Here is a 21,159-nt window from a genome sequence, read left to right on the forward strand (position 1 = left end):
TCTGTCTTCTTTTTTAATATGGGCATTGTGGTGTAAGTTTTCTTCTAAGCACTGCTTTAGCTGGATCCCATAAGTTTTAGTATGCGGTTTTCGTTTTCAATAATCTCAAAGTATTTTCTAATTTGTCTTGTGATTTCTTCTTTGGCCCACTGGTTATTTAGAAGTGTGTTGTTTAATTTATATGTATTTGGGAATTTTCCAAAGTTATTTACTTATAATTTCATTCCACTGTGGATAGACAACACACTTTGTATTATTTCAATCATTTTAAATTTCTTGAGATTTATTTATGGCTTAACATACAGTCTATTCTGGAGAATGTTCCATGTGCACTTAAGATGAATATGTATTTTGCTGTTGTTGGATGAATTATTTTACATATGTCTGTTAGGTCAGTTGGTTTACAGTGTTGTTCATGTCTTCTATTTTCTTGTTGATCTTATTTTGTTTTTCCGTACATTATTGAAAATGAGATACTAAAGTCACCAATTATTAGTGTTTGAATTGTCTATTTCTCCCTTCATTCTGTCAGCTTTTGCTTCATATATATTGGGAGTCTGTTGTTAGGTGCAATTATGTTTATAATTGTTATGTCTTCTTGAGGGATTGACCCTTTTATCATTATGTAATTTTCTTTTTTGTCTCTAGTAACAATGTTTATCTTAAAGTCTATTTTGTCTGGTATTAGTATAGCCACTCCTGCTTTTTTCTGGTTACTGTTTGTATGGTATATATTTTTCCATCTTTTTACTTTCAACATATTTGAAATTATTGTGTTTGGTTAAACAGGCTTTTTCCATCCCTTTACTTTTACTTTCAGTCATTTTTATCTTTTTTTTTTTTTTTTAGACAGGATCTCACTGTTGCCCAGGCTGCTGTGCAGTGGTGTGATCTTGGCTCACTGCTACCTCCACCTCCTGGGCTCAAGTGATCCTCCCACCTCAGCTTCCTGAGTAGCTGGGACTACAGGCACATGTGTATTTTTGGTAGAGATGGAGTTTCACCATGTTACCCAGGCTGGTCTTGAACTCCTGAGTTCAAGTGATCCACACGTCTTGGCCTCCCAAAGTGCTGGGATTATAGATGTGAGCCACCATGCCCAGCCCTATTTGTATCTTTGATCTAAGTATATCTCTTGTAGACAACATACAGTTGGATCACATTTTTTAAAAAAAAATCCATTCTCTGCCTTTTGATTGGAGTGTTTAAACAATTTAAATTAATGTAATACTGGTAAAGTAGAATTTACATATGCTATATTGCCATGCAATTAATATATGTCTAGTGTCCTTCTTATTCTTCTATTCCTCCATTGCCTTTTGTGTTAGATATTATCTAGTATGCCATTTAAATTCCTTTATTAAAACAATAGTTTCTGTTACTATTTTCTAAAATTACTTTCTTAGTGATTGCTCTGAGAATTATAATTAACATCTTATAAAAATCAATTTTGGATTACTAGCAACTTACCTTTTATGCTATTTATGCAACTGTCTTTTAAATTAGAGAGAAGAAGAGAGTTACAATCAAAAACCAATTTATACTGTATATTATATTTACTTACATAGTTATCTTCACTGGTGCTCTTTATTTTTTTCATGTAGACTCAAGTTACTCTCTGATATCTTTATTTCAGCCTGAAGGATTACCTTTAGAATTTCTTATATGGTAGGTCTTCTACCAGTGAATTTTCTCATTAAAAGAAAAAAGTCTAGGAATGTATACATTTCCCCCTTTTTCAAAGGATAGTTTTGCTCAGTGTAAGTTTTGGTTGGTAGCCTTTTTCTTTTGGTACTTTGAGCTTCCATGGTTTCTGATGAAAAACCAGCTGATAATCTTATTGAAAACTTTTCTTTTTTTGAGACAGAGTCTCACTCTGTCACCCAGGCTGGAGTGCAGTGGCTCAGTCTCAGCTCACTGAAACCTCCTTCTCCCAGGTTCAAGCAATTCTCCTGCCTCAGCCTCCTGAGTAGCTGGGATTACAGGCATGCACCACCACGCCCGGCTAATTTTTTATAAGTAGAGATGGGGTTTCACCAGGTTGGCCAGGCTGGTTTCAAACTCCTGACCTCAAGTGATCCACCCGCTTTGGCCTCCCAAAGCGCTGGGATTACAGGCATGAGCCACCGTGCCCAGCTGAAGACGTCCTGTATGTAATGGATTGCTCCTCTCTTGCTGCTTTCAAGAATCTTTGACTTTTGACAGTTTGATTTTGATGTATTTAGGTATGAGTCTCTGAATTTCTTCTACTGGAGTTTATTATATTTCTTGGATGTGTAGATTAATATTGTTAATAAAATTTAGTCAATTTTAAACCACTATTTCTTTCATTATTCTTTCTGCGCCTTTCTCTCTCTCTCCTCTCCTCTGGAACTTCAATTACGTGTATGTTAATTATGCTTGATCATGTCCCACAGATCTCTGAGACTCTGTTTCTCTTCATTTTTTTTCTGCTCCTCAGACTTGATAATCTCAATTAATCTATCTTCAATTTCACAGATTCATTTTTTTTTGCCTGCTCAAATCTGTTGTTGAACCCCTCTAGTGAGTATGTTATTTCACTTATTGTACTTTCCAACTCCATAATTTCTACTTAAAAAAAAATCTATCTCTTTAATGATATATTCTGTTTGGTTAAACATTGTTCTCATACTTTTCTTTAGTCTTCAAGACATGGCTTTTTTGTGTGTTTTTTGGATATAGTTAAAATTGCTGATTTAAGGCCTTTGTTTAGTGAATATAACATCTGGCCTTCTTCAGGGACACTTTCTATTGACTGCTTTTTCTCCCCTGTGTATGGACCATAATTTCTTGGGTTTTTTTTGCATGTTTTATAATTTTTTGTTAAAGGTGGACATTTAAAATAATGTCACTGGTAACTCTAGAAATCTGATAATTCCTGACTCTTCAGGGTTTATTGTTGTTTATTCTATTCATTCTTGCTGTTGTTGCTGCTTCTATTGTTTGTTTCATGACTTTCTTAAATTAAGTTTATAAAGTCTGAATTCTTTATCATGTGTGGCCACCAAAATCTATGCTCAGTTTATTGGGCAGCTAATGACTGAACAGACATTTTCTTATATCCCTGAAACCAATAATTTTCCCAGTCTTTGCAATTCTCCCAGCTTATAACTCTGCCTTAGCCTTCACTTCCTGCTTGTGCATAGCCTCAAGGTCAGCCAGAGGCAAGAGCTTAGGGCTTTCTCGGGACTTTTCTGAGCATGTGTGTGGGCCTATGCACATGGCCTTCTAGATTCCCAGAAATATGTCTGAGTTTTTCAAAGCACCCTATGTGCATCTCACTTCCCAGCTTTTCTATTTAAGTTATTTTACTAGAATATTATTTGCCAAACTGTTATTGCCACAGCTGCAATGTTAAACAATTACTACTGATTGTTTTTCTACAAATGTGTGTAGGGAAAAGGCTATTCACACTGAATAAGTTCTATGTAAGGTCAAATAAAGATGAGCCCAGCAGGTGGGGCTTTCCAGGGAACAGGTGACAGGTAAAACAGTGACCTTTTTTGGAGAATGGAGTTTGAAAGAGTTCTAATCCCGTTCTGACCTCTTTAGTTGCTTCTAGCCTTGGTTCCCAAGGCTACTACACAGCTAAAGAGAGAGAGATGGAAACAGGGCCAAAGCTCACTGTTTTTTTCTGAGACCCAGCTGTTTTTCTTGAATAAATGCTTCCCGAATTATTGCAGCATGTGGTTAATCCCCAGAGTTCTGAAAAAGTTGATTTTGACAATTTTTTTTTTTTTTGCTTCACTTCTCATAGCTTTTATGGAGGAGAGAATTTTTGAAGCTCTTTACTCTGCCTTTCCCGATGACACTGTTGAAATGTGACTTTTCCACATGGCCCATATAGAAACTGTGCTGGCCTGTAATTTACTTTAACCAACAGAATGTGGTAGAAGTGACACTGTATGACTTCCAGCCCAAGACCTTAACAGCCTAGTAGCTTTCATTTTTGCCCTCTTGGAATTCAGCTACCTGGTTAAAACAAAAACAAAAACAACAGCAAGAAAAACCACAAAACTCTGGGCTAGGCCACTGAATGATGAAAGAGAATAGGGAGAAAATGAGGTCCCAGTATTCCAGTGACCCCTGCCAAAGTACGCCAAATGTGGATGAAGCCATCTTGGACTTCTGTCTGGCCTAGTCACCAACTAAATGCAGCTGCATGAATGAGTCCAAAGGAGAAAAGCACATTTCTTAATTTTATTTTTATGATTCCCTGCTTTTCTATGTAGAGCAAATGATACTGGTTTTCTATTTAAGGTTGTGATTATACATATGTATTTACATATTTATTATATATAATATATATCTATTATATATAATATATAAATTATATATATTATAGAAATATATATTGCATAAATATATAAATTATATATACTATATAACTATTTATTACATAAATATACAAATTATATATAATATTATATAACTATATATCATATAATATATAAATTATATGTTATATATTTTATATAATATATATTATATAAATATTATATTTATATAATATATATTTTTAAAACCTAACTCCAGATTTTTCCCTTAGATGAGGTGACAAATTTTTTTGTTGTTGTTGTTTAAACAAATTTGAGCTGGAGCTAAGCCTTCTCTAGTTTAGACAATGACTTCCAAACAACATGAGACCAGAGAGTCCTGAGAAATCAAAGGTGGGACAGAATCCCAGCACTTGAAGATTCTTTAACAAGTGACTTTAATCGAACCAAAGACCACTTACTGGCCACCACACCATGTCCCCTCCAGCCAGGAAGTAGCCTTTCACTGTGTCTCTTTTGGTCTTCACTGTGGACTAAAAAAAAAAAAGAAGACAGGTGGGTGAGGGAAGACGTTAGCAATCAGAGGCATCTCAAAATGGCCTAGGCCAGGGATTGCAAACTGGGAGTCCTGAGGGCCAGATTCGAATATCAAATATATTTTGTTTCTCCCAGAGTTTTGGAGAAAATTTTAATTTTATGTCTTTAGAAGAAACATAAACTCTTCAGGTCAACACAGCTGCTACCACTTGTTGCTACAAACATTTATTTTATGATAACCTACTTGGTCTCCCTAGACATTTGAGTCTTAGGCTCATGGCTTGTCTATGGTATTTTATAACTGATACCATTTATTGAGTGTTTACTATCTGCCAGATGCTGTGCCAAGCACTTTATATGCATTACCTCATTTAATCCTTACCAACCCCTATGAGGTTTGTGTCGTTAGGCCAATCTGATAAAGGAAGAAACTGAGGCTCATGTCTCAGTCTGCTTTGCACTACTATAACAAAATACCCGAGACTGGGTAATTTTTAAACAACAGAAATTTGTTTCTTACAATTCTGGAGACTTGGAAGTTCAAGATCAAGGCACCAAGAGGTTTGGTGTCTGGTGAGAGCCTGTTCCTCGTAGGTAGTACCTCCTCTGTGTCTTCACATGCCAGAGGAACGGGCAAAAAGGGGTAAAACTATTCTCTTGAGCTTCTTTTTTTTTTTTACTTTTTTTTTTTTTTTCTTTTTTTTTATTATACTTTAGGGTTTTAGGGTACATGTGCACAATGTGCAGTTTTGTTACATATGTATCCATGTGCCATGTTGATTTCCTGCACCCATTAACTCGTCATTTAGCATTAGGTGTATCTCCTAATGCTGTCCCTCCCCCCTCCCCCCACCCCACAACAGTCCCCGGAGTGTGATGTTCCCCTTCCTGTGTCCATGAGTTCTCATTGTTCAATTCCCACCTATGAGTGAGAACATGCGGTGTTTGGTTTTTTGTCCTTGCGATAGTTTACTGAGAATGATGTTTTCCAGTTTCATCCATGTCCCTACAAAGGACACGAACTCATCATTTTTTATGGCTGCATAGTATTCCATGGTGTATATGTGCCACATTTTCTTAATCCAGTCTATCGTTGTTGGACATTTGGGTTGGTTCCAACTCTTTGCTATTGTGAATAGTGCCACAATAAACATACGTGTGCATGTGTCTTTATAGCAGCATGATTTATAGTCCTTTGGGTATATACCCAGTAATGGGATGGCTGGGTCAAATGGTATTTCTAGTTCGAGATCCCTGAGGAATCGCCACACTGACTTCCACAATGGTTGAACTAGTTTACAGTCCCACCAACAGTGTAAAAGTGTTCCTATTTCTCCACATCCTCTCCAGCACCTGTTGTTTCCTGATTTTTTAATGATGGCCATTCTAACTGGTGTGAGATGGTATCTCACTGTGGTTTTGATTTGCATTTCTCTGATGGCCAGTGATGAGGAGCATTTCTTCATGTGTTTTTTGGCTGCATAAATGTCTTCTTTTGAGAAGTGTCTGTTCATGTCCTCTGCCCACTTTTTGATGGGGTTGTTTGTTTTTTTCTTGTAAATTTGTTTGAGTTCATTGTAGATTCTGGATATTAGCCCTTTGTCAGATGAGTAGGTTGCAAAAATTTTCTCCCATTGTGTAGGTTGCCTGTTCACTCTGATGATAGTTTCTTTTGCTGTGCAGAAGCTCTTTAGTTTAATGAGATCCCATTTGTCGATTTTGGCTTTTGTTGCCATTGCTTTTGGTGTTTTAGACATGAAGTCCTTGCCCACGCCTATGTCCTGAATGGCATTGCCTAGGTTTTCTTGTAGGATTTTAATGGTTTTAGGTCTAACATATAAGTCTTTAATCCATCTTGAATTAATTTTTGTATAAGGTGTAAGGAAGGGATCCAGTTGCAGCTTTCTACATATGGCTAGCCAGTTTTCCCAGCACCATTTATTAAATAGGGAATCCTTTCCCCATTTCTTGTTTTTGTCAGGTTTGTCAAAGATCAGATAGTTGTAGCTATGCGGCATCATTTCTGAGGGCTCTGTTCTGTTCCATTGATCTATGTCTCTGTTGTGGTACCAGTACCATGCTGTTTTGGTTACTGTAGCCTTGTAGTATAGTTTAAAGTCAGGTAGCGTGATGCCTCCAGCTTTGTTCTTTTGGCTTAGGATTGACTTGGCGATGCGGGCTCTTTTTTGGTTCCATATGAACTTTAAAGTAGTTTTTTCCAATTCTGTGAAGAAAGTCATTGGTAGCTTGATGGGGATGGCATTGAATCTATAAATTACCTTGGGCAGTATGGCCATTTTCACGATATTGATTCTTCCAACCCATGAGCATGGAATGTTCTTCCATTTGTTTGTATCCTCTTTTATTTCATTGAGCAGTGGTTTGTAGTTCTCCTTGAAGAGGTCCTTCACATCCCTTGTAAGTTGGATTCCTAGGTATTTTATTCTCTTTGAAGCAATTGTGAATGGGAGTTCACTCATGATTTGGCTCTCTGTTTGTCTGTTATTGGTGTACAAGAATGCTTGTGATTTTTGTACATTAATTTTGTATCCTGAGACTTTGCTGAAGTTGCTAATCAGCTTAAGGAGATTTTGGGCTGAGACAATGGGGTTTTCTAGATATACAATCATGTCATCTGCAAACAGGGACAATTTGACTTCCTCTTTTCCTAATTGAATACCCTTTATTTCCTTCTCCTGCCTGATTGCTCTGGCCAGAACTTCCAGCACTATGTTGAATAGGAGCAGTGAGAGAGGGCATCCCTGTCTTGTGCCAGTTTTCAGAGGGAATGCTTCCAGTTTTTGCCCATTCAGTATGATATTGGCTGTGGGTTTGTTGTAGATAGCTCTTATTATTTTGAGATACGTCCCATCAATACCTAATTTATTGAGAGTTTTTAGCATGAAGGGTTGTTGAATTTTGTCAAAGGCCTTTTCTGCATCTATTGAGATAATCATGTGGTTTTGGTCTTTGGTTCTGTTTATATGCTGGATTACATTTATTGATTTGGATATGTTGAACCAGCCTTGCATCCCACGGATGAAGCCCACTTGATCATGGTGGATAAGCTTTTTGATGTGCTGCTGGATTCAGTTTGCCAGTATTTTATTGAGGATTTTTGCATCAATGTTCATCAAGGATATTGGTCTGAAATTCTCTTTTTTGGTTAAGTCTCTGCCAGGTTTTGGTATCAGGACGATGCTGGCTTCGTAAAATGTGTTAGGGAGGATTCCCTCTTTTTCTATCGATTGGAATAGTTTCAGAAGGAATGGTACCAGTTCCTCCTTGTACCTCTGGTAGAATTCAGCTGTGAATCCATCAGGTCCTGGACTCTTTTTGGTTGGTAAGCTATTGATTATTGCCACAATTTCAGAACCTGTTATTGGTCTATTCAGAGATTCAACTTCTTCCTGGTTTAGTCTTGGGAGGGTGTATTTGTCGAGGAATTTATCCATTTCTTCTAGATTGTCTAGTTTATTTGCATAGAGGTGTTTGTAGTATTCTCTGATGGTAGATTGTATTTCTGTGGGATCGGTGGTGATATCCCCTTTTTCGTTTTTTATTGCATCTATTTGATTCTTCTCTCTTTTCTTCTTTATTAGTCTTGCTAGCGGTCCATCAATTTTGTTGATCTTTTCAAAAAACCAGCTCCTGGATTCATTAATTTTTTGAAGGGTTTTTTGTGTCTCTATTTCCTTCAGTTCTGCTCTGATTTTAGTTATTTCTAGCCTTCTGCTAGCTTTTGAATGTGTTTGCTCTTGCTTTTCTAGTTCTTTTAATTGTGATGTTAGGGTGTCAATTTTGGATCTTTCCTGCTTTCTCTTGTGGGCATTTAGTGCTATAAATTTCCCTCTACACACTGCTTTGAACGTGTCCCAGAGATTCTGGTATGTTGTGTCTTTGTTCTCGTTGGTTTCAAAGAACATCTTTATTTCTTCCTTCATTTCATTATGTACCCAATAGTCATTCAGGAGCAGGTTGTTCAGTTTCCATGTAGTTGAGCGGTTTTGACTGAGTTTCTTAATCCTGAGTTCTAGTTTGATTGCACTGTGGTCTGAGAGACAGTTTGTTATAATCTCTGTTCTTTTACATTTGCTGAGAAGAGCTTTACTTCCAACTATGTGGTCAATTTTGGAATAGGTGCGGTGTGGTGCTGAAAAAAATGTATATTCTGTTGATTTGGGGTGGAGAGTTCTGTAGATGTCTATTAGGTCCACTTTATGTAGAGCTGAGTTCAATTCCTGGATATCCTTGTTAACTTTCTGTCTCGTTGATCTGTCTAATGCTGACAGTGGGGTGTTAAAATCTCCCATTATTATTGTGTGGGAGTTTAAGTCCCTTTGTAGGTCACTCAGGACTTGCTTTATGAATCTGGGTGCTCCTGTGTTGGGTGCATATATATTTAGGATAGTTAGCTCTTCTTGTTGAATTGATCCCTTTACCATTATGTAATGGCCTTCTTTGTCTCTTTTGATCTTTGTTGGGTTAAAGTCTATTTTATCAGAGACTAGGATTGCAACCCCTGCCTTTTTTTGTTTTCCAGTTGCTTGATAAATCTTCCTCCATCCCTTTATTTTGAGTCTATGTGTGTCTCTGCACGTGAGATGGGTTTCCTGAATACAGCACACTGATGGGTCCTGACTCCTTATCCAGTTTGCCAGTCTGTGTCTTTTGATTGGAGCATTTAGCCCATTTACATTTAACGTGAATATTGTTATGTGTGAATCTGATCCTGTCATTATGATGTTAGTTGGTTATTTTGCTCGTTAGTTGCTATAGTTTCTTCCTAGCCTCGATGGTCTTTACAATTTGGCATGTTTTTGCAGGGGCTGGTACCGGTTGTTCCTTTCCATGTTTAGTGCTTCCTTCAGGAGCTCTTTTAGGGCAGGCCTGGTGGTGACAAAATCACTCAGCGTTTGCTTGTCTGTAAAGTATTTTATTTCTCCTTCACTTATGAAGCTTAGTTTGGCGGGATAGGAAATTCTGGGCTGAAAATTCTTTTCTTTAAGAATGTTGAATATCGGCCCCCACTCTCTTCTGGCTTGTAGAGTTTCTGCTGAGAGATCAGCTGTTAGTCTGATGGGCTTCCCTTTGTGGGTAACCCGACCTTTCTCTCTGGCTGCCCTTAACATTTTTTCCTTCATTTCAACTTTGGTGAATCTGACAATTATGTGTCTTGGAGTTGCCCTTCTTGAGGAGTATCTTTGTGGCGTTCTCTGTATTTCCTGAATCTGAATGCTGGCCTGCCTTGCTAGATTGGGGAAGTTCTCCTGGATAATATCTTGCAGAGTGTTTTCCAACTTGGTTCCATTCTCCCCATCATTTTCAGGTACACCAATCAGACGTAGGTTTGGTCTTTTCACATAGTCCCAAATTTCTTGGAGGCTTTGTTCATTTCTTTTTATTCTTTTTTCTCTAAACTTCCCTTCTCTCTTCATTTCATTCATTTCATCTTCTATCAGCGATACCCTTTCTTCCAGTTGATCGCATCTGCTACTGAGGCTTCTGCATTCTTCGCATAGTTCTCGAAACTTGGCTTTCAGCTCCATCATCTCCTTGAAGCCCTTCTCTCCATTGGTTATTCTAGTTATCCATTCTTCTAATTTTTTTTCAAAGTTTTTAACTTCTTTGCTATTGTTTTGAATTTCCTCTCGTAGCTCAGAGTAGTTTGATCGTCTGAAGCCTTCTTCTCTCAACTCATCAAAGTCATCCTCCATCCAGCTTTGTTCCGTTGCTGGTGAGGAACTGCGTTCCTTTGGAGGAGGAGAGGTGCTCTGTTTTTTAGAGTTTCCAGTTTTTTTGGTCTGTTTTTTCCCCATCTTTGTGGTTTTGTCTACTTTTTGTCTTCGATGATGGTGATGTACAGATGGGTTTTTGGTGTGGATGTCCTTTCTCTTTGTTAATTTTCCTTCTACCAAACAAGACCCTCAGCTGCAGGTCTGTTGGAGTTTACTAGAGGTCCACTCCAGACCCTGTTTGGCTGGGTGTCAGCAGCAGTGGCTGCAGAACAGTGGATTTTCATGAGACCACAAATTCAGCTGTCTGATAGTTCCTCTGAAAGTTTTGTCTCAGAGGAGTACCCGGTTGAATGAGGTGTCAGTCTGTCCCTACTGGGGGGGTGCCTCCCAGTTAGGCTGCTCAGGGGTGAGGGACCCACTTTAGGAGGCAGTCTGTCCGTTCTCAGATCTCCAGCTGCGTGCTGGGAGAACCACTACTCTCTTCAAAGCTGTCAGTCAGACAGGGACATTTAAGGCTGTGGAGGTTCTCGCTGAGTTTTTGGTTGTCTGTGCCCTGCCCCCAGAGGTGGAGCCTACAGAGGCAGGCAGGCCTCCTTGAGCTGTGGTGGGCTCCACCCAGTTCGAGCTTCCTGGCTGCTTTGTTTACCTAAGCAAGCCTGGGCAATGGCGGTCGCCCCTCCCCCGGCCTCGTTGCCGCCTTGCAGCGTGATCTCAGACTGCTGTGCTAGCAATCAGCGAGACTCTGTGGGCATAGGATCCTCCGAGCCAGGTGCGGGACACAATCTCCTAGTGTGCCGTTTTCCAGGCCCGTTGGAAAAGCGCAGTATTAGGACGGGACTGACCCGATATTCCAGGTGCCGTCTGTTTCCCCTTTCTTTGACTAGGAAAGGGAACTCCCTGACCCCTTGCGCTTCCCGAGTGAGGCAATGCCTCGCCCTGCTTCGGCTCGCGCACAGTGCGCTTCACCGACTGTCCTGCACCCACTGTTAGGCACTCCCTAGTGAGATGAAACCGGTACCTCAAGCAGAAATGCAGAAATCACCCGTCTTCTGTGTCGCTGGGGCTGGGAGCTGGAGACCGGAGCTGTTCCTATTCCTTGAGCTTCTTTAATAAAGTCTCTAATCCCATTCATGAGGGCTCAGTTCTTACGACTTAATCACCCTCGAAAGGCCCCATCTGTTAATACTATCACATTGGTGATTAATTTTTTCTTTCTTTTTTCTTTTTCTTTTTTCTTTTCTTTCTTTCTCTTTCTTTCTTTCTTTTTCTTCTCTCCTTCCTTCCTTTCTCTTTCTCTCTTTCTTTTTCTTTCTTCTTCCTGTCCCTTCCTTTCCTTTTCCCTCCCTCCCTCCCTTCCTTCCTTTCTCTCTTTCTCTTTCTTTCACTCTTTCTTTCTTTTCTTTTTTCTTTCTTTTTCCCTTCCCTTCCCTTCCTTCCTTTCTTTCCTTTCTCTCTCTTTCTTTCTTTTTTGAGACTGGTTCTCACTCTGTCACCCAGGCTGGAGTGCAGTGACATGATCATGGCTCACTGTAACCTTGAACTCCTAGGCACAAGCAGTCCTCCTGGCTCAGCCTTCCAAGTATCTGGGACTACAGGCATATGCCACCATGCTCAACTAATTTTTGTGTTTTTTTGTAGAGATGGTATCTTACTATGTTGCCAGGCTGGTCTTGAACTGAGCTCAAGTGATCTGCTCACTTCGGCCTCCCAAAGTGCTGGGATTACAGGTGTGAGCCACTGCACCTGACCTTTTATTTCAAAGTTGTTAATATCCTTAATACAAAAAGAGCTCCTGGAAATTGATAAGAAAAAGAAGAACCTAATAGAAATAAGGCAAAAGATATGAAGCCATAGTTCACGTAAAGAAAATATGTGGTGTTTAAACATACGTAATGGGGCCCAGCCTCATTCATTGTAAGATAAATGCATATTAACAATACTGGCCGGGTGCGGTGGCTCATGCCTGTAATCCCAGCACTTTGGGAGGCCGAGGCGGGCAGATCACGAGGTCAGGAGATTGAGACCATCCTGGCTAACACGGTGAAACCCCATCTCTACTAAAAATACAAAAAAAATTATCTGGGCATGGTGGCGGATGCCTGTAGTCCCAGCTACTAGGGAGGCTGAGGCAGGAGAATGGCGTGAACCCGGGAGGCAGAGCTTGCAGTGAGCCGAGATTGCACCACTGCACTCCAGCCTGAGTGACAGCAAGACTCTGTCTCAAAAAAAAAAAAAAATACTTTGAGATATTATTTTTCCTAGTCTGACAAAAATGAGTTTGACAATACACTGTTGGTGAGAATGTGACAAAACAGACTTTCTCATCATTTCTGATGTGTACACCTAAGGAGTGCAATTTGACACAAACTAGTATAATCACAAATGCATATATTCTTTAATATACTCATTTCTGCTGTAGGGAATTCTGCTGCAGGGAATTTATCTTATAGCTACACTCCCAAATAGTGTACAGAGTTTATTTATTTATTTATGAAACGGATTTTCACTCTTGTTGCTCAAGCTGGAGTGCAATGGCGTGATCTCAGCTCACCACAACCTCTGCCTCCCAGGTTAAAGTGATTCTCCTGGCTTAGCCTCCTGAGTAGCTGGGATTACAGGCACCCACCACCACGCCTGGCTTATTTTTTTATCTATATTTTTTGAGATGGAGTCTCACTCTGTCGCCCAGGCTGGAGTGCAGTGGCGTGATCTCGGCTCACTGCAAGCTCTGCCTCCCGGGTTCATGCCATTCTCCTGCCTCAGCCTCCCAAGTAGCTGGGACTACAGGCGCCCACCACCACACCTGGCTAATTTTTTGTATTTTTAGTAGTGACGGGGTTTCACCGTGTTGGCCAGGCTGGTCTCAAACTCCTGGCCTCAAGTGATCTGCCCACCTCTGCCTCCCAAAGTGCTGGGATTACAGGTGTGAGCCACCGCGCCCAGCCTAATTTTTGTATTTTTAGTAGAGATGGGATTTCACCATGTTGGCCAGGCTGGTCTCAAACTCCTGGCCTCAAGTGATCTGCCCGCCTCGGCCTCCCAAAGTGCTGGGATTACAGGCGTGAGCCACTGCGCCTGGCCAGGGTTTGTTTATTATAGTATAGTTTATTATAGTAAGAGATTGGAAACAATCCAAATGACCTTCAGCCCGAGACTCGTTAAATAAATTACAACACAATCATCTAAGGAACTATTATGCAACTTTTAAGAAGATAAGGAATGTCTATGTGCTAATGTGAAAAGATATCTAAAAGGTACTGAGAAGTGAAAAATAGAAAGTTAAAAAACAGTGTAAGCTACCTTCTGTTTAAGAAGGAGGGAAATATGCATATTAAAATTTGCTTGGATTTGCATAAAGACACTTGAACCATACGCTAATGTACTAACAAGCTAATAATATGGGTTACCTGTGGAGAGAAGGCTAATACTGAGACTTTTCTTCGCTTGTCATAAGTGATTTTTATTTTTGAACCATGTGACTGTATTGCCTTTAAAATTTTTCTTTAAAGTAAAAAAAAAAAAAAAAAAAGTTGGGCTGTTTGTAATCCCAGCACTTTGGGAGGCTGAGATGGGAGAATTGCTTGAGCCCGGGAATTTGAGACCAGCCTGGGCAACATACTGAGACCCCATTTCTACAAAAAAAAATTAAAAATTAACTACCTGGCAGCTGAGGTAAGAAGATCACTTGAGCCCAAGAAGTCGAGGGTGGAGTGAGCTATGATCGCCACCACTGCATTCTAGTACCCTGAGCAACAGAGGGAGATCCTATCTCAAAAAACAAAACAAAACAAAAACAAAAACAAAAACAAAACATGAGCTTCAAAGTAAGGGAGACAGGGAGTCTAACCCTAGCTCTCCTAACTTACAGGATGAGAATCTTAAATTATTTGGGCCTGTGTTTCCTTATCTGTAAAATGGGTATTGTAATAGCATCTTTCTCATAGGGGCCTGTGAAAATTACATGAGAAACGTAAGTGAAAATGCTTAACACAGTGTCTGACAATAGGCCACATCCAATGCATATTTAAAATTTTTAAGTTCTGATTACTCTATAGCCTTGTGTTAGTTTCTTCCTGTCACAGTCAGTATCTTAGCTCCAAAAGGATAAGGTTAACTCCGGACCTCTAAACAGATATTTCCTTCTCTTTTCATCCCCCATCCCCCAGTGGCCTGGCTTACCCATAGTCCAACAGCCAAGACAAAGAGGAAGTACAGAACCAGCACCGCGATGTCCCCAGGCTCCAAGCCCTTTTGGGGAAACACATCCAGGGGATCTGACTGTGGAGGCTGAGGGCTGCTGGTGCCGCTCTCCATGGTCCTGAACGAGACCTCTGGATCCTGAGGAAGGGCAAATGCCAGTCAGATGCCAGATCCTAGCATCATTCTTCTCACCCTTTCTGTAGCTACCTCCCTAGGCCATCCATGAAAGAGGACCCATGTGGAGGGATGTGTGGTGGAAGACAGATCTTCAGGGAAGACAGATCCATCCATCCATCCATCCACCCATCCACTCACTCATTCATTCATTCAACACATATTCATAATGAAGTCACATCAAATCTGCAATCAATTTTGTCACTTACCTGGCAAAATAGAAAAAAGCATAAACAATTACAATAGTACAGATGATTTCAGCACCCTCCTCCACTTAGCAAGCACGTGTCCCAGAGTGAAAGAAAAATGAGACACCTGAGTCAGTCTCCACTTCCGTGGTACCTCACAGCTGGGTGAGAGTCAAGTCAATAATTTTGTCTGAGGCTCAGCCAGACACCATAATCTTGTTCCAATGCTATGTATGCCCACGAAATTTAGTACATTTAATAAACACCCATATTGCATCTACTATATCCTGGGCATCATTCTAAGTGTTTACTAACCTGCAAAGTGGGCACTATTGTTATCATCCCCATTTTACAGATGGGGAAGTTGAGACACAGAGACACATAAAAGTTAAGTAAGTGCCCAAGGTCATAAAGCTGAGATTTGAACTCAATAATCTTGCTCCAGAATCCATGCTTTGAACCACTAATCTAAGCCATTTTCTCAGTACCCTGCAAATCCATGGGCAATTTAAGGGATTCTTGTGGTACACAGAGAAATGGCCCCCAAAGATGCTTACCTCTAATCCCCAGAACCTGTGAACATGTTGTTACATATCAAAGGACAATTAAGTTTGCAGATAAAATTAAGGTTGGTAGTCAAATCACTTAAAATAGGGAGATGCCTAGCTGCAGCTAACCTGAAAATAGGGAGATGCCTGGATTAACTGGGTGGGCCCCATGTAATCACAGTAAAAACAGAATCAGAAGAGATAGCCACAGAGATGACAGCATGAGAAGGATTTCACTCAATATTGTTAGATTTGAAGATGAGGTAATGGAGCTAGAAGCCAAGGAGTGCAGGTGGCTTCTAGGAACTGGAAAAGGCAAATTAATAGATTCTTCCTTAGCACATCTGGAAGGAATTCAGTCCTGCTGACAACTTGATTTTAGCCCAGTAAGACCCATTTAGAACTTCTAACCTCTAAAACTGTAAGGTCATAAACGTATGTTGTTTTAGCCACTAAGTTCATGGTAATTTGTTAAAGCAGCAGTCAGAAACTAATAAAATTTCCAAGGGTGATTTTGGACCACAAGTGATCAGGGCATTGACTTATTCCTGTGTTAAGATGCAACTCCACTCTCTGTCAGCCTTTGGGCACTTGGGAATGAAAATACTTGATCCCTGCACTCTTGCGATGCACAGCCCAGTGATGGGACAAAGCCACCCATGGACAACAAAAGCACAACGTGATGTTTCATAGAGGGCAGGTTCATGGGGAAAGATGTTAAGAATTCAAGCTCAGAAGCTGTACAGCTTGGCCGGGCTCAGTGGCTCATGCCTATAACACCAGCACTTCAGGAGGCCGAGGTGAGTGGGTCACATGAGGCCAGGGGTTCAAGGCCAACCTGGGCAACATGGCAGGACCCCGTCTCTACTAAAAATACAAAAATTAGCTGGGTGTGGTGGCACATGCCTGTAGTCCCAGCTACTTGGGAGGCTGAGGCATAAGAATTGCTTGAATCTGGGAGGTAGAGGTTGCAGCGAGCTGAGATTGTGCCACTGCACTCCAGCCTGGGCAACAGAGCAAGACCTTGACTCCACCATTTACACTTAGCTAAGTTTATTTTATTATTTTTATTTTTATTTTTGAGATGGAGTCTCACTCTGTCTCCCAGGCTGGAGTGCAGTGGCCTGATCTCGGCTCACTACAAGCTCTGCCTCCCCAATTCACACCATTCTCCTGCCTCAGCCTCCTGAGTAGCTGGGACTACAGGCACCCGCCACCATGCTCAGCTAATTTTTTTTTTTTTTTTTTTTGTATTTTTAGTAGAGATGGGATGTCACCATGTTAGCCAGGATTGTCTTGATCTCTTGACCTCGTGATCCACCCGCCTCGGCCTTCCAAAGTGCTGGGATTACAGACGTGAGCCACCGCACCTGGCCTATTTTATTTTTAAAGAGACAAGCTTTCCCTATGTTCCCCAGGCTGGCCTTGAACTCCAGCCTCAAGAAATCCTCCCACCTTGGCCTCCCAAAGTGCTGGGATTATCACGCCCAGCCAAGGTACATTTTTAAAGTAAGAGAAAACTCCAATACTTTTCATTTTATGTAATCTGAAGGTAGGTTGTGGACTCAGATAGCGATAAATGGGATTTTTGCCCTCCTGAATGTCTGGCGAGTCCTCTGAAAATCTTTATTGTGTGGGCAAGTTCTGTACATTTCGGGAAGTCTGGAATTTCTGGCCTCCACCTACTGAATGCCAGTAGCACTCCCAAATTATTGTGACAACCAAAAATGCTCTCATATATTTTGAAACATCTCTGAAGGCCAGGAACACCTCCAGTGCACACATGTGCTCTGGGTTAAAGGATGTCAGTGAAGAATTTCTAATAAGAAAGTGGTGTGATCAGACAGGGGGCAGCCTTGATGAGAAGCAAGAATGCGGGCAGGGAGGTTATTCTGGAGGTAGTGACTCAGGCTTGAGACCATACATAGGCAGGGGTTAGTCCATTCCTGCTGTTGCAATCAAATACCTTAGACCGTGTAATTTGTAAACAACATAAATTTATTGTTCACAGTGCTGGAGATAGTCCAAGATCGAGCTGTCAGCAGTTTCATTGTCTGGTGAGGGCCCGTTCCTCATAGATGGGACTTCCTTGCTATGTCCTCATATGGTAGATGGATGGATGGGTCAAGTTGGCTCTCTCAAGCCTTTTTTGTTTTATTTTTATTTATTTATTTATTTATTTATTTATTTATTTATTTATTTATTTTGAGACAAGGTTTCACTTTGGTGTCCAGACTGGAGTGCAGTGGCACAATCACTTTTTCTCTTTTTTTAAAGAGACAAGAGTTTTGCTCTGTTACTCAGGCTGGAGTACAGTGGCACAATCACAGGTCACTGCAACTTCAACCTCCTAGGCTCAAGAGATCCTCTTGCCTCAGCCTCCCAATTAGCTGGCACTGTAGATGCACCACCATGCCTGGCTAATTTTTTTTTTTTTTTTTTGTAGAGATGAAGTCTCAATATGTTGCTCAGGGTGGTCTCAAATTCCTGGGCTCAAGCAATTCCCCCAACTCGGCCTCTCAAAGTGTTGGGATTATAAGCATGAGCCACTGCACCTGGCCTCAAGCCTCTTTTATAAACGTGCTAATCCCATCAGTGGGGGCAGAGTCCTCAAAACCCTAACACTCTCAAACGCCCTGCCTCTTAATACTATTGCATTAGGGATTTAGGTTTCAATGTAAGAATTTGGGGACAGAGGGACATGCACATTCAGACCATAGCAGAGGGAGTAGATTAGAGAAATAATTTGGAGGCCAGGTGTGGTGGCTTCAGCCTATAATCCCACCACTTTGGGAGGCTGAGGCAGGAGGATCACTTGAGCCTAGGAGCTTGGCTACAGTGAGTTATGATTGCCCCACTGCACTCCAGCCTGGGAGGCAGAGCAAGAGCTTGCCACAAACAAACAAACCAACACACACACACACACACACACACACACACACACACACACACACACAAAGACTAACCTAACCTAACCTTTCTCTGTGCAAGAAAGTGAGAGGAAGGCCTAGAGGTGAAGACTCCCTTTCAGGGTAAGGGTGGAGGCTCTTAAGGGAGGTTCCAAGCAGGAAAAGCATTCTGGCAGCTTCAGGAGGGGAGGGGGTGAGGGGACCCTTGTGGGTTGTCTCAAGGGTGAAGTCCCATTAGCTAAGTAATGTTCTCATCAGACTTTACAAGGGAGGAGGCTGGGCACAGTGGCTCATGCCTGTAATTCCAGCACTTTGGGAGGCCAAGGCAGGAGGATCACCTGAGGTCAGGAGTTTGAGACAAGCCTGGGTAACATGGTGAAATCCCATCTCTACTAAAAATGCAATTTGTTTAGGTGGGTGTGGTGGTACGCAACTGTAATCCCAGCTACTCTGGAGGCTAAAGCAGAAGGATCGCTTGAACCCGGGAGGCAGAGGTTGCAGTGAGCTGTGATCGTGCCACTGCACTCCAGCCTGGGGGACAGAGTGAGACTCTGTCTCCAGAAAAAAAATACTTTACTTTACAGGGGGAGTGATGGCTCTGAGAGTTTAAGTCGTGTCCAAAGTCACACGGCTGACAAGTGACAAAGCTGGGACTCGAATCCAGTTTGATTTCAGAGCCTGCGTTTTCAAACACTTCAACCTGCTGCTTCCAAAACAGGATTTGGGGAAAGACGAGGAGCAGAAAAGTGCAGGAAGCAGGTTTAGGTGGAGGTTGATGCTGAATTGGGGAGGGGGCAGAGGGAGGAGGGAGGAGGGGCGGCGGCTGCCTGGTGAGCCAGTCCTCCCCGTCCCTGCCCGCCCCTTCCAGACCTCTGCCTGCCAGGCACCGAGAGGGCGGTGGGAGCAGCTCCAGCAGATAAACAAGTTATTCATCACCGCCGTGGGGCCCACAGCCGGCGAAACTGGCACCGATTCCAAGTCCTTCCTGAGTCTCTGGGAGGTGGGGCCCAGCCAGGGGCCGCGAGGGACGTGGCTCCATCTTCACGGTGGAGACAGGAACAGCGACCAAAGATGCTGTGGAGCTTCGGCCACAGGCTCCCAGGAGGAACCCTCCATGCACTCCACCCTCTGCAAATCCATGCAGTAGGTATACTGAGAATCGGCCCTAACACTTGGTGAGCACGATTTCTATTTGAGTGCCAGGCATGGAGCACAGCCCTTTGAGGCAAACGTGATTTCACCTCCATTTCACAGGTGGGAATCAGAGGCACGAGAGGGGAAAGTGAGCCTAACTCAGGCATGGCTGTGCCGCTTGCTTCTAGGCCACAGTCAGTGCCGCGGGTGGGATCCCGACCCAGGTTTGGAGGTGGCCATTCCTGGCTGGTCTTTCTTTCTTTCCTCCCGCCCTTCTCTCCTTCATTTTCTCTTTCCCTCCCTCTGGCTCTATTTCTTTCCTGCAAACATTTATTAGGCACCAGCTGTGTGCCAGGCTCCATGCCAGGCCCTGCAACTCAGTGGAACATTTGTTAGTCACCAGCAGTGTGCCAAGCTATGTGTTAGGTCTTGTGACTCAGTAAAACAAATGTTATTAGGCATCAACTATGTACCAGGCTCTGTACTAGGCCCTGGGGACTCAGCGAAACAAACATTTATTAGGCACCATCTGGGTGCCAAGCTCTGTGCTAGGCCCTGGGGACTGAGTGCAACAAACATTATTCGGCACCAACTGTGTAGGTTCTATGCTAGACCCTGGGGACTCAGTAGAACAAACATTAGGCACTAGTTGTGTGCCATGCTGTGTGCTAGACCCTGGGGACTAAGTACAACAAACATTTATTAGGCACCAGCTGTGCGCCATGCTCTGTGCCAGGCCCTGGGGACTCAGTAGAACAAACATTTATTAGGCACCAGGTGTGTGCCATGCTCTGTGCTAGACCCTGGGGACTAAGTACAACAAACATTTTTTAGGCACCAGGTGTGTGCCATGCTCTGTGCTAGGCCCTGGGGACTCAGTAGAACAAACATTTATTAGGCACCAGGTGTGTGCCATGCTCTGTGCTAGACCCTGGGGACTCAGTGAAATAAACATTTATTAAGCAACAACTGTGTGCCAGGCTCTGTGTTCGGCATGAAGGACAAAACAATGAGAAGCGTAGACTTGGCCCCGTCCTCTGGGTTTTCATCTCAGTCCCCTGCACCCTGTGTGTACCTGGGCCGCCTCGGTGACATGACCCTGGGCACTCTTTGTCCCTTGCGCGGTGATGTTTGGCTCCCAGGCTGCCTCAGGAGGGTCTGGTTGGGGTGGTTGGGGGTGGCTCCTTCTTCACCTCTTGTGAAGAACCCTCCCTGTGCCTGCGGGGAGGATTCACGGCAGCTTGTGTTATAACAAAGGCTTTGTTGGCAAGGAGAACAGCCTACTCTTGAGGTCGCCTATTGGCCAATGCACAAAAGGAAGCTCAGTGGAGCAGGGACTTCTCTCATCCCTTCCTTTTGGCCACTGACATAATTTGCTATGGTAGATGTGAAAATTTTCCATGCTCCAGGAGATGTGAAAAATTTCCACACCC

General features: G+C 42.3%; 1 protein-coding gene across 6 annotated transcripts in view; it reads right to left on the reverse strand.

Annotated features, from left to right (window-relative positions):
- SLC5A11 (solute carrier family 5 member 11) overlaps positions 1-21,159 on the reverse strand; it is a 72,543-nt gene that overhangs the window by 41,733 nt on the left and 9,651 nt on the right. For all 6 annotated transcript variants that reach the window (XM_055299197.2, XM_055299202.2, XM_055299201.2 and 3 more), the window contains 2 exons: positions 14,753-14,911; positions 4,760-4,831 (listed from right to left, as the gene is read on the reverse strand). In XM_055299197.2, the coding sequence (XP_055155172.1) occupies positions 4,760-4,831; positions 14,753-14,887 (207 nt within the window). In that variant the 5' untranslated portion in view covers positions 14,888-14,911. The remainder of the gene's footprint in view (positions 1-4,759; positions 4,832-14,752; positions 14,912-21,159) is intronic.

The sequence above is a fragment of the Symphalangus syndactylus genome, chromosome 11 (assembly GCF_028878055.3).
Source record: "Symphalangus syndactylus isolate Jambi chromosome 11, NHGRI_mSymSyn1-v2.1_pri, whole genome shotgun sequence".
In the NCBI taxonomy this organism is placed as follows: domain Eukaryota; kingdom Metazoa; phylum Chordata; class Mammalia; order Primates; family Hylobatidae; genus Symphalangus; species Symphalangus syndactylus.